Here is a 14,323-nt window from a genome sequence, read left to right as displayed (position 1 = left end):
GAACATCCTCACACTAGAAGGTAACAGGATACGATCCTTTAAAAAGTATATTCTCAACATGTGGCTCAATCTTTTTCAGTTGCAATACACTTATAGTTGCTCACTCCATGATGGGACAGACAAGCCACAATCTCCTGACCTCCAGATATAACTCCAGTTTATTCTCTCCCATGAATCCAAAAATCTTTCCTGGAAACCAAGAACCCAAACATTCTAAGAATCAATCATTTCCAGGCATAAGAATACTGTAAAGACATCAGTTTTTAAACAAAACATATCACAGTTGTCTCTTACATGGGCCATAATTCTGGCACATATACAATAGCCATACCATTATTGCACCCCTTGCCTCAAAAGCCAAACATTTTGTGAAAAACAAAAATATCCCCAAATGTTTTTTCTAGAATGGTTAAGATGAAAGACTATGTCTACAGGGAATTGATGGATATCATGCAGTAGGGCCATGAAAATGAAATTGGTCATTATCAATTCCAATTTTTTCTCTTCAATTCTTGGAATCCATTTCTTATAGATTAAAATGCTAAGTATAATTAAATTTCAAATGCTATCTAACTACATTTTAGAATCAGAATATGGCACAATAAAGATCTCCAATAGTGAAATCAACAGGTCTCACATAAACATCTTATACTTCTGAAGCTGCATAGCTGATTCTTAGAAGCAGTAATTCTTCAAAAGGTTATGGAATGTTCTGCATTATTGCTAAAGAGGTACCAATCAGAAGCTAGATTAAAGAAATTCTTTTCCTAAGTCTTGAGTTCAAATTGAAAGCCATTAGTAATATTCAAGAAATACACTGCCAGCATCTAAAATTAGAATTCCAGGTTCGTGGGGCGCCTGGGTGGCGCAGTCGGTTAAGCGTCCGACTTCAGCCAGGTCACGATCTCGCGGTCCGTGAGTTCGAGCCCCGCGTCAGGCTCTGGGCTGATGGCTCGGAGCCTGGAGCCTGTTTCCGATTCTGTGTCTCCCTCTCTCTCTCTGCCCCTCCCCCGTTCATGCTCTGTCTCTCTCTGTCCCAAAAATAAATAAAAAACGTTGGAAAAAAAAAAAAAAAAAAGAATTCCAGGTTCGTTCTAAAGACAAAAAATATTATCAAGGAGCCTGTCCTCTTTCCTAAATTTGGTATTTTGACGTTCAGTCTATTTAGCAAATACATAGAAATTAGTAAAATGAAAAACACATTCTGAGCCAATAATTATTTGAAAAGGCAATTAATTCATCCAAGTGACAGAGGTGGGTTAGAAATACTTTTTAAATAAATTATGTATATACAACAAAACTATCAAAATAACTGCTCGAAAGAGAATCTTTACAGAAGTGTTTACAGAGTATGTAAACTTCCCACACCTCTTTCATATTTCGGAGTCTTTTCAATATTTCATCATTTTTACTAGATGTGTTAAGAGCATAAAATGTAAGTAATACCAAAAGATACAAAGGAATCTGATTATTAGTTTCAAACAGTTGTAAACATTTCTGAACTCACTGCATGGATAACTTGAAAGCTACTTACATTTATATTTTTAAAGCACCAAATACCACGTTTATAAAAATCATTTAAAAATGCATGCCTTTAACCTAGAAATTAAGATTGCATGTAGATCAATTCCTTCCTCTGAAAACTGGTAAACAGAAAAATAAAGCATGTTTTAACTTTGCCTATAAGAAACTATTGTTAACTGATAAAGTTAATTGAGACCCAGCTGATAAAGGAAAATTCTTCTTATAGAAAATCAGCTAATAAATGTAGAAAGAACTACAGAATTAGAAATTCATCATTTTGCAGTCCCCAATGAAAAAACTGATAAAGCATGAATGGATATTAAAATAATTAAGAAAAAGGCTGTTGAAAAAAAGGATATTCCAATGGTACCAAACTACCCACAGATTACTTGGAAACTGCAAAAAGAAAAAAGTACCTTTAAAAAAGAAACAGCTGGCTAGTATCACATTAACCAAGTGACCACATACAGTAAAACTAGTAACAGAACAATCTGACATTATATCTGATGCAACAGACTATGATTCAATATGAAGAACACAGTATCACTTATATGTCCCTGTCAAAATCTAAATATAATCTAAGCCTTTACAACTAATTCCAGGTTACAGAAAATAGAGCGAAATCACTAATAAAATTATACTAGATACAAAATAGAATATTATAGTCATTCAAAATTGGTTTAAAAATTTTTACTAACATAGGAAATACACACAGAAAGTCAGTTTTCTTAGAAGTGCAAATTACTAATTATAAGAGGAAAAAATAGTAATGACACACTAGAGAAACTAGATACACCTTATCCAAGTGATAAAATCTGATATCATGTGCCTCCAGATGTGACAATCCTGAAAAGGACAGGATATCTACTTGTCTAGTATTCCATCCAAAAATACACAAACTACTTTCAAATAATTCAGAAAAAGTAGATGAATACAGATTCACCAATATAACATTTTCCACATCTGCCCTCTATCTTTCTGTCTTCCAAGGAGAAAATGGAATGTTACTGGTATATTATACAGAATATATATATTCGGTGTAATTGTCATATTCCCCTGAGAAAGAGAACAAGAGATGAGGCAAATGTTAAAGAGAACCTGAGTGAAAGGTATGCAGGAATTCTTTCTCTTAAGTGCAGAATTATTTTAAATAAAAAGCTAAATAAAATGCTGCACTCAACCTGGGTGGTAGTTACACAGGCAAGTTCTTTGTGATAATTCATGCAATTTTTAGTAAGTTTATTAAAAAAAAAATAATGAAGGAAAAAAAGAGACAAGCAAAGAAACAAACCCTATAATGTAGAGAACAAATTGATGGTTACAGGAGGTGGGAGGTGGGGGGAATAGATGAAACAGGTGATGGAGAGTAAGAAGTGCACTTGTTGTGACAAGCACTGGGCGATATATGGAAGTGTTGAATCCCTATGTTATACACCTGAAACTAGTATTATGCTGTGTGCTAACTAGAATTTAAATGAAAACTTAAAAAAAAAAAAAAAGGGTATATACAAAACTGTATTTAATACTTTACCAAACCTATAAGAATACTGATTCTGATCTATTTGCAAATAGTCAAAACTGGTTATATGAATGTCAAAAAATATTAAAACTTACTAAAAAGCAAACATAACCACAATAAACTTCTTTTTCATTTCCCCACAGCATACAAGATTGCTTTTAAATATTTAAGTATTACTTAAGAAATATAACATATAATTAATATCTTCCTCTATTGTTTCAAAATCAGAGGTTATTCTACCTCTACAATGTTTAATTTGCAACAGATGATAGTAAGAAGGGAAAGATAGTTTTTAAGGTTTATAAAATCTCAATTTTCTTTGTATTAAACATTACTTCAACTGCTCCACTATATTCACATTATTAAAAATATTAATCTATTTTTTAGTAAGTATAGGAAATCAATGGTTTTCTTCCACTTAGCAATAAACACATAGAAATGGAAACATAAAAACATCCTGTTCACATCAGTAACAAAACCATAAAACACTTAATAAATTTAACAAACAAGGGATGGGACCTACCTGAAAAGAATCAGAATAAGTGGGAAAATATACTATGACAATGGATAAGATAAAGTGACACAACTGTCAATTTTCTGAAAAAAGATACATAAGTATAATGCAATTCTGATCAGAATTCTAATGAGAGCATTTTTCTGTGGGTATATGTGTTAAAACTATTATGACTAAAAACAGCTTAGTATAAAAAAGAACTGTGTTTGGGCGTGTATGGCAGAGGAGAAAGACTTGCCTTATTGAATTATCAACATATAAAGTTGCTGATAAATCCAAATACTAGCACAGGAATACACAAACAGATCCGTAGAATAGAAATTGGTTGACTAAGAAAATATAGTTCCATAATATAAGAATATAGTATATGGCAGAGGTGGTTATTCCATTGAGTAGAATGAATTATTTCATGAATAAACAATTCTAGCACAATTGGCTGTCCATTTGAAATAAATTAAAATTAGCACTCCCAACTCTACACAAAAAAATTCCAGACTAACTAAAGACATAATAAAACACAGAGGAAGAGTTTGAAAAAAATCTAAGAGACTGCTAGGAATCCAGAGGTATAATATACCATATTCAAAATTTTAAAACTTTTAGAAGAGCAAAAGAACAAAGCCAACAATCAAAAAATGCTCACAATCATTAGCAGTTTGAGAATCATAAACTAAAGTGCTAACATATTCTTTGATTCAGCAGTTCCACTCCTGGAAAACTATCACACAGTAAAACTGCCAGAGTGTAAGGAGACACATACATAAACACGTATACATAAATACTATGTGTATCTTAGAAATACTTATTACAGAATGGTTTATAATATGGCAAAAAATATTAGAGACAAAGTAAATGCTCATCGACTAGAAAATGGTGAAATACAATATAGCATATTCACTCTATGGAATATTATAAAGCCATTCAAAAGAATAACAGGTCTTCTGACTGACTTGGAGAGCCTTCCTGAATGAGAAAAGGTGATGAAAATGTGCATAGGATTCCATTTTGGAAAACAAACAAGACCAAAACACTCCCCCTACATAAACAGACATAGATGTGCACATATAGGAGCATATAAAAATATGGAAGGCTACCTGCTAGGTGGTTACATGGGTCTGGAAGGAAGGGAAGGAAGAGGGAACAAGCAAAAAAAAAAAAAAAAAAAATTAAAAAGATTATATTTAAAAATAAATGTTGATTATATCGTATGTACTACAAAAAGTTAAATTACATGCCTGTAACATTTCAAAAACAGATGCTTTAAGATAGGGATGGTGATTGATGAATTCAAATCCAAAGAAAAGATGCTCATGACACAAAATTTCAGAACTTTATAGACTTATTCCCTATAGGTACTGGGAATTAAGGAGGGGGATTAAAATATAACAATATCATGTTCTTTCCTAAATTTAAAGAAAAACAATGATGTCTTTACAGGTCAGTGAAATAAGGCTACAGTAGAAGCTTTCTTAACCAACTACGGCAACCACTGGATTAACTGATGGTCTCAATTCCCTCTGTAAAATATACTGACCAATGGCCACTGTATTCTGAAAATTAGGGGCTGACAGGTTCCTGTTCTGAATAATAATAGCAGCAACTAACAATGCTTACATGTGTCTGTTACCCTCCTAAATGCTTTACATATATTCTTCACAACAACCCTATGAAGTGCTTATTTTATGGATGAAGAAATGAAAACAAAGACATGATAAATTACTTGCCCAAGTCACAAGCTAATAAGCATTAGAGTTGGTATTCAAATGAATCCCAGCTTCCATGTTCTTAGCCAGTCAACATAATGCCACTATGAGTGTCTGCTGACCAGCGGAAATGTTGCCTTTCAGAAAAATCAGGTGATTTGCTCACAAACCGGTGTAAATTATCAGTTACTATAATTCTGTAATTTTGTTATATAGTACATAAAAAAAATTATTCCTATGAAAACTAAATTGACTACTCAGAAAAGTCTAAATAAAGGCAAGTCATCAAAAAAAAAAAAAACTTGTCACATTAAGTGTAGATAAGAACTGCAAATGGTTTCAGGAAAAAAATGTAAACTTACAAGTATCAGACCTCAGACTACATAGTTTTTATTCACAGCAGCTCAAAATGGAATACATTCAAAGACAATACATTATGGATATAGCTTATGAGGAGAAAAAACATGTTCCAATATCAAGAATGATAAAAAACAAATGTTTAACTTTATCGATAAAGATTTTTATTTTTTGTTATTCCCCACTTTAACATACTTTTTTGATTAAACTATGACCGGTCCCAATTATTTTGGATAAGAGGGCTTCTACTGTATTTTTGGTTAACCAATTCACAAGCTTTTATTAAGGTGGTGGACCAAAGCTCTGAGAAAAATCAAATCTGCTTTATTGCTAAGCTACAATTTTCAAAAATCAAACTGGAAGTTATTTTATGATCCTTACCCATCTTGTGTGGGTGGGTACTCGCATTCTTGTCCTTTGGGAAATACACCGTTAGGATACAGGTCACATATTGGAACTGAGGGAGGGTCTGTTTGAACTTTTGCTGTGAGATACAAATAAAGCATTAACTCCTGCAGTTAAAAATAAAATTAAGCACTTATCATTACAGTTTTTCTCAGTTCCTAATGGTTGTTATATGACCTAATTTTAAAGAATCTCCTTGCTGTCTTACAGTTAAAAACAGAAGATATTTCACCATGCTGGCCACCTCCTCTCCGATGTACTGCTGCTTGGGAATAGAAATATTCAACTCCTTAGAATTCCATTATGTATTTAAACAGTATATGCCTTGGCAGAAAGCACATTCTAATGTTTTTGTCTTCATTTACTATACTGGAAATGGAATAGTATAAAGGCTGTTTTTCACAAATAAAAATCAAAGAAGCAACAAGAAAATATGGAAGAAATCCTATAAAGATGAAATAAAAATATAAAACTACTATGTATTAATAAATTAAGTGAAAAACTTATTTCAAGGAAATAAGGTATAAAAGTTAAGCATATACATACCCAGGGCTAAAAGAATTTAGGTAGCCATACACAAATTTCCAGATACTTAAAAAAAGGTAGAGTTCTTACATATGTTTTAAGAGCATTATTTCCCAAACTATGTTCTAAAACACACCAGTGTTCCAAGATGACTTTCAAAAATATCTGGGGATCTGTCTTCTGAAAAAAATGTTTAAATACATAAGAACTAGTTACATAGTTCTTATTATATGAAGAATCACCTTTTAGTAATGACTGCTATTTCCAAAGACTGCCAGGATGTTGAGTTAATTTATGCAGTGATATAAGACATTCAATGTATATCTGCAGCATTTCAACTACTGAGGTGAAATATGTGGTTTTCTTTTGATTATAACTGGTCTTATGTTACAGATTTTTGTCTTCAATTTTAACACATATTTTGCTCTTTTTGTTCTGCAATGGGGGAAAAAACTATATAAATAAAAATATGACTTTATTGAGCCAAATCATTTATCTATGGAACCATGTTCAGTTCCTTCCTTTAACCCAAATAGTATCTCATGAGCACCAAATGTTTTTCCGTCTTTACATAATGTTTAAAAGCGTCCTATGGGCAAGTAAACTTGGGAAACACTGTTTTAGGGCCCTCCTAAGAGGGAACATTTAAATTTAAAATAAAAAAAGATCTTAGAGGTCAACTAATTTAGCTTTACACTTAAATCCAGGAATCCCCTAATGCCTCTGACAGATGGCAGTGAACTCCTAACAATGGAAGCAGTCTTTATCTCCCAAGCAAAAATCCATTCATTTTGAAAGAACTGTAACTATTAGAAACCTCTTCCTATACTTATCCTGCTAGTTCCAGCTTTATTCTTTGCAGTTGAAAACATTTTACTTTTCATTTCAACTGATTCCTTCCTCTCTATGATAAGAAACCACTTTAAGGGAAATGGTTCTTAACACTTTCACCCCTATGTGGTGCCAGCCTTGAATTTGTCAATGTTCTTTGTAAGTTGGTATCAGAATTGATTTATATTAATAGTCCAAATAAGGTATAATTAATATAAGACTATACTTTTAATTCTAAAAATCTTAGAGCTATTAAATAGTTAAGACTCCCTGCTTTTTGGCTCACAATGTACTAGCACTCAAAATCCTTAGATCCTATTACCCTGTTCTAATTTTATGTACATCTATAAAAGTTCAGCTTGCTAATCCTAATCTATTTCTCAGTTTTTTTGATCTTTTGAAATCCTGAGTTTATCAACAAAAGTATTACCACCCTCAGCTTTATTTCATCCACAAATCTGACAGATGCCTTTTATACTGTCCATAAACTTTAAAGCAAAAGACTCAAAAAGAACATTAAAGAAAAAAATTTGTAATCAAAATATGACTAGCCTTAACCACTTATTAACTGTGACTTGGACAAATGGCCAAATGTGCCAAGCCTCAGATTCCTCATCCACAAAATGAAAAACCAGATGAAATCTTGGATAACCTTTGAAAATTCTAATGTACCCTGCCCAAGTTTTATGTAAAACTATGAATAATTATACAATCTGTACTACAGTTATCATTACTATCATTTGTAATTCTCTCACTTTATAAATGAAGAAAATAAGGGCAGTGAATGACTCATCATTACATTATTTGGCTTATTCCAGAAGTGATTTATGATAGCCTACAAGGAGATCAAAAATAAACAAATAAGGAACAGTAAATAAGAGAACAAAAATCAAAACATGGAAAGAACATAAAGTAGAACCTGAAATACAGCCAATACAAAACCACAGATTTGGCTCTAAGCCCTCTAGTAGCCAATATATATATTTTTAAAGCTAGGTTATTTGCATATAGATCATGCTTATGAGATAAATACATTAAGTACTCAGGAAAAGCACAATTATTCTTGATACTAAGACCAAACAAAAGAGTGTCTCTTACAAGTACTCATAAAGAAATGTAATGAACAATAGGTTCAACAACATCCTCAGAGGAGGCACAATAAAAGCTGATGGCATCATAGTAAAACATCTGTCAGTGGAAGAATTCTACCAATGGCATATACAAAGTAGACCCTTAACATTACTCCCTGTTTATCTACTTCTGTTAGGGAGTAATTTAAGAGTATTGGGAGAAAGAGTTATCTCTCAAACCATTTTCAGACAATACCTTGTCTCATAGGCACACTTTTAACAATTTTTGAACGGAAGGAATATGATATCATAATCCCTGGAAGACTTCTAGAACATAGGTAGCCTATGCTCATTAAATACAGACTATGGGGGCACCTGGGTGGCTCAGTCGGTTGGGCGGCTGACTGCGGCTTAGGTCATAATCTCGCGGTCTGTAAGTTCGAGCCCTGTGTCGGGCTCTGTGCGGGCAGGTCAGAGCCTGGAGCCTGCTTCTGATTCTGTGTCTCTGTCTCTCTGCCCCTTCCCTGCTTGCTCTCTGTCTCTCTCAAAAATAATAAACTTAAAAAAAAAATTTTTTTTTTAATACAGACTATGCTAGGGACAGAACTGACATCCTATGTGTAGAAGGACCTAACAAAAGTAGAAGCCTGAATAGAAAGAAGGCTATCCTATCTTCATCTGGAGACACATCAGGAAAAACGCTGGCAGAGCCAAAAGCTTTCTTTAAAAAGTTAGGTATTTCTCTCAACACAGAGATAAAAATGAGTCAAGCCCCAATATTCTAATTCATAAAATTTTCGCCTGAAAGATTTAAAGAAAGGTGCAACCAGACATTCAATGGTCCCTAATAGCCCAAAGGGCATCCAAGATTAGAACTTGTCCTGATTCTCAACCCAACCCAACATTTATTCCCCAATACTTATACATTCTCCCCCTGGTCTCCCTAATAGAATTTCAGGTCCCTGAAGATGTCAATTTGCCATTTAAAATAAAACAAAACGCAAGTAGGATCACATTTTAAGTAATATGAAATAGTGCAATACGTCATTAGTAAAATTTTACCATATGCACAAATTTTAAATAATGGGAATCCTCATTAAATACTCATCAAGAATCTTGTAATTTCAAAGCTGGCAGGTGAACTGCCAACTATGTTTACCCTATTACCACACAGTGGCATCACTTTAGTCATCACTGAAAGAATTGTTATTTGCATTATCCAAGTTTTAAATGATAAACTCATCCCTAAATTGTGGTAAAATGCAACCAACTTATTATTAACATCCTTTATCTCAACAATAGGTAAAGAAAATACCAACAGGACTATTAAATGAAAGAATAGTTGTTTCATTAAATTCTACCTCTGTTAAGCCTAAATTTATTTCCCTGACATACACTAGGATCTTAAGCAACTTCAAACCTACTCTTCAAACCAGCTGGTTAACAAACAGTTAAAATTTTTTAAGTAAGACCAACTTAAGATACTAACGTCCTCTCTTCTTCTTCTTCTTTTTCTTCTTCTTTCCAGCTGCTCCATCTCCATCCCCATCTCCATCTAAGAAAAGACCATTTCAAGTACACATTTATTTAAACCTCAGAAACAGAGAGACAAAACAAGCATAAGCAGACAGGTAACACACGCACAAAGCATCTTAAATAACATACAACAGAGTTGATCCAATATTCTTAGAACAGAATTCTATATAATGCTAATGTCTCAAAATTTGGTTTGTATAATCAAAAGCACTAAGGAAACTTTGACTCACTCTAATAAAAGAATTATTGAAAAAGGTATTTTTAAGAATAAAAAGTATATTAACACTCTTTTTCAAAAACTAGGAAAAATAACCAGTGTTAGTTTAATGCTAATGACTGGGTGACTTCACCTAAAATATTACTAGTTTGTTTACATATGCTTTGCAGGTTAGTATTTCATGACCTCATGTGATCCTCAAAGCAACTTTATGAGGTAAAACAAGGAATGTTTAATGGACATGCCCAAGGTAATCCCAACTGATAATGGCAGAACTGGACCAAGAATATATCACCTGATTCCTAATCCATGCAGGGATATTTAGGGGGTCATATTTTAAAATATCTTTTCCTGGGGCACCTCGGTGGCTCAGTCAGTTAAGCATCTGACTTTGGCTTAGGTCACGATCTCACGGTTCATGGGTTTGAGCCCCGTGTTGGGCTCTGTGCTGACAGCTCCAAGCGTGGAGCCTGCTTCAGATTCTGTGTCTCCCTCTTTCTCTCTCTGTCCCTCCCCCACTTGCGCTCTCTCTTGTTCAAAAATAAATTTAACCTTTTGGGATGAGCACTGGGTGTTGTATGGAAACCAATTTGACAGTAAATTTCATATATTAAAAAATAAAAAAATAAAAAAATAAAAAAAAAAACAAAAAAAACCCCACAAAAATAAATTTAAAAAATTAAAAAATTTTAGGGGCGCCTGGGTGGCTTGGTCGGTTAAGCGTCCGACTTCGGCTCAGGTCATGATCTCACGGTCCATGAGTTCGAGCCCTGCGTCGGGCTCTGTGCTGACAGCTCAGAGCCTGGAGCCTGTTTCAGATTCTGTGTCTCCCTCTCTCTCTGCCCCTCCCCTGTTCATGCTCTGTCTCTCTCTGTCTCAAAAATAAATAAACGTTAAAAAAATTTTTTTTTTTTTTAAATTAAAAAACTTTAAATATCTTTTCCTGTATAGTTGTTATTAAAGAAAGAGTCCTTCTGGGTCAAATGTACACAAAAATCAGAGGGTATATACACTTTTCCTAGGTTCAGTTGTCAGGTTCTCAAAAGAACCTGATGCCCAAAAATGGAGATTAAGAACTATCTGAAAAAATAGTTGGCAAAAGAGTAACTAAAGTAACCACTATCTGTTAGTTTTTATAACAATCTTTTATGAAGCCCATGCCATTCTCTTGAACTTGGAGAAAAGATAAAGGATACTATTATGGCCAAGATTAAATAAATAGTGACTTAAAACATTTTAAATAAAGGGTACCAAAAAATAGACTGGAATTTCTGAATTTCTAAAAAGGCTGCTCAATAAATTTCAACACTCATGAAGTACGCCAATCTACCCACAAATCACAATGCTATGAAACAGGGATGAATAGGAAGCTGTGGCAACAATTAGAAGTTAACAGTTTAATAGTATGTTCACCATACAGTCTTCTTTTAAATGTTTCCCCTAGTGGAAGTAACTCATGGCTAGCATCAATAATTTTAGATCATGAAATCCACACTCATAAAACAATGTCAAACGAATGCTTAAATTTTCTACTCCCAGAATGATAAGCAAGAGTCATAAAAGAAATTATCTCACCATGCTACCACCTATATTCTTCTATTATAATTATCACACAAAATTATATATATATATATATATATATATATACATATATATATATTTTTTTTTTTTTTTTTTCTGCAAAATGATAAGGGAGCTACAATGACCCTACTTGTCTGTGAGCTCCTTAAAGATTATACACCATTTCTTAAACTAAGGCACAGGACTAAGCATATGATAAATATTCACTCTATTCAACAAATGAATGTTCTTTTCGTTTATTTTATCCTACTTATTTTCACCTAAATGAGAAATAGGAAACAGCAGTTTAACAAAGAAGGAGGTAACATGATATAGGGCTTTAATGGATTGAGTGATAGAAAACAGCCAATATTTGACAATTTTTGACTTAGAAATTTGCAATTTCTTTTTAAAAAAAAAAAATTTTTTTTTTAACGTTTATTTATTTTTGAAACAGAGAGAGATAGAACATGATCGGGGGAGGGCCAGAGAGAGAGGGAGACACAGAATCTGAAACAGGCTCCAGGTTCTGGGCTGTCAGCACAGAACCCGACGCGGGGCTCAAACCCAAGAACTGTGAGATCGTGACCTGAGCTGAAGTCGGACGCTTAGCCGACTGAGCCACCCAGGCACCCCAGAAATTTGCAATTTCTTATGTTCATTCAACCTTATGAAATTGGGTACAGGAAACATGGAAACACAGTCGGAACACAAACATTGCCAACTTATGCATTACTGGTTTCTAGATTCAAAAGCTCAAGAAAAATAACAGTAAAAAATTTTTTTTATGTTTATTCATTTTTGAGACAGAGAGAGCACACACACACACGAGCAGGGGAGGGGAAGGGAGAGAATCCCAAGCAGGCTCCACGCTGTCAGAGCAGAGCCCAACGCAGGGCTTGATCTGACTAGAGATCATGACCTGAGCCAAAATCAAGACAACAAACTGAGCCACCCAGGAGCCCCTAACATGAATTTTTTTCTTAACATGAATTTTTTTCTTTTTTTTTTTAGAAAACACAACTTTCAGGGTGCCTTGGTACCTCAGTCAGTTGAGTGGTTGACTAGTGATTTCAGCTCAGGTCATGATCCCAGGGTTCTCCCTCCTTCACCCCCTTTCCCCTCCCCCTCCACCACTCTCCCCTGCTTGCAGGTGCTCCAAAAAAAAAAAAAAAAAAATTAATTAAAAAAGAAAACACTAATTCACATATTCTGCACTACAATTTTAATAGTAACTTTCATTCATTCAATAAACATTTGCTTAGGGATTGGTGGCTCGGTTAAGCATCCGACTTTGGCTCAGGTCACGATCTCATGGTTCATGAGTTTGAGCCCCATGTTGGGCTCTGTGCTGAGAGCTCAGAGCCTGGCACCTGCTGTGTCTCCTTCTCTCTCTGCCCCTCACCGACTCATGTTTGCACACGCTCTCTCTCTCAAAAACAAACATTAAAAAATAATAATAATAATTTGCTGACTTCTCAAATAGGTAAAAGGAGCAAAATAGCAAACAAGATGGTCTTTACTCTGGAAGAACATTCAATGTCTAGCATACCAGTACATAACACTACACTCAACCTAAAACAAATGCTTCAAGATATATATCCAGTTTTAAATACACCCTAAAAGTCCTTCCAGCTGTGTGATGTTAGGCAAATTATTTAGCCTCTCTCTACCATGGTTTCTTCATCTTGAAAATGAGGTAAGAAGAAGCTCCTCCTTTGATACTCATTCTTCTGAGACCAATGTTCAAGGTCTGTATTCGGTATGGAATAATAGCTACTGTTTATTGCCAGAGGGGTAGTAGAGCCTGGATCCGAATAGTCAACTATATATGCTTATACTCCCATGCATTATACCATGCCACAATTTATGTTTTTTTTTAATGTTTATTTATTTTTGATTTTTGGTTTTTAAAATTTTTGATTTTAATGTTTATTTTTACGTTTTATGTTTTAACGTTTATTTATTGAGAGACAGACAGAATGCAAGCAGGGGAGGGGCAGAGAGAGGGAGACACAGAATTGGAAGCAGGCTCCAGGCTCTGAGCTGTCAGCACAGCACCCAACAAGGGGCTTAAACTCATGAACAGTGAGATCACAACCTGAGCTGAAGTCCGACGCTTAACTCACTGAACCACCCAGGTGCCCCACAACTTATGTTTTTGTAAGTCTTTCACAGCATCCCAGGATATTCTTAACAGGTATAGACTGTTCATATTTATTGCTGGATTAGCACTATGTCCAAATCAATTAACATTTGTTGAATGACAACTGGACATCCATATGCAAGAAAAAAAGGTACCTTAATTCTTACCTTCCACTATATACAAAAATGAATTCTAATGGATCATAGACCTCAACATAACAGCTAAAAATATATAAAACTTCTTGGGGTGGCTGGTTGGCTCAGTTGGTTCAATGTCCCAACTCCTGATTTTGGCTCAGGTCGTGATCTCATGGTCTATGAGTTCGAGCCCTACATCCGGCTCTGCACTGGCAGTGTGGAGCCTGCTCAAAATTCTCTCTGCTCCATCTCTGCTCACCTGCATGCTGTCTCTCAAAA

At 34.4% G+C, this 14,323-nt stretch overlaps 1 protein-coding gene across 2 annotated transcripts in view; it reads right to left on the bottom strand.

Annotated features, from left to right (window-relative positions):
* The window catches only part of METAP2 (methionyl aminopeptidase 2), a 29,054-nt gene that overhangs the window by 8,340 nt on the left and 6,391 nt on the right, over window positions 1-14,323 (bottom strand). For both annotated transcript variants that reach the window (XM_078449602.2, XM_078449603.2), the window contains exons 3-4: window positions 9,938-10,003; window positions 5,999-6,101 (exon numbers count right to left, since the gene is read on the bottom strand). In XM_078449602.2, coding sequence (XP_078305728.1) covers window positions 5,999-6,101; window positions 9,938-10,003 — 169 coding nt within the window. The remainder of the gene's footprint in view (window positions 1-5,998; window positions 6,102-9,937; window positions 10,004-14,323) is intronic.

Source organism: Panthera onca, chromosome B4, assembly GCF_046562875.1.
Source record: "Panthera onca isolate mPanOnc1 chromosome B4, mPanOnc1 haplotype 2, whole genome shotgun sequence".
In the NCBI taxonomy this organism is placed as follows: Eukaryota; Metazoa; Chordata; class Mammalia; order Carnivora; family Felidae; genus Panthera; species Panthera onca.
This window is presented reverse-complemented; position numbering and strand designations above follow the sequence as displayed.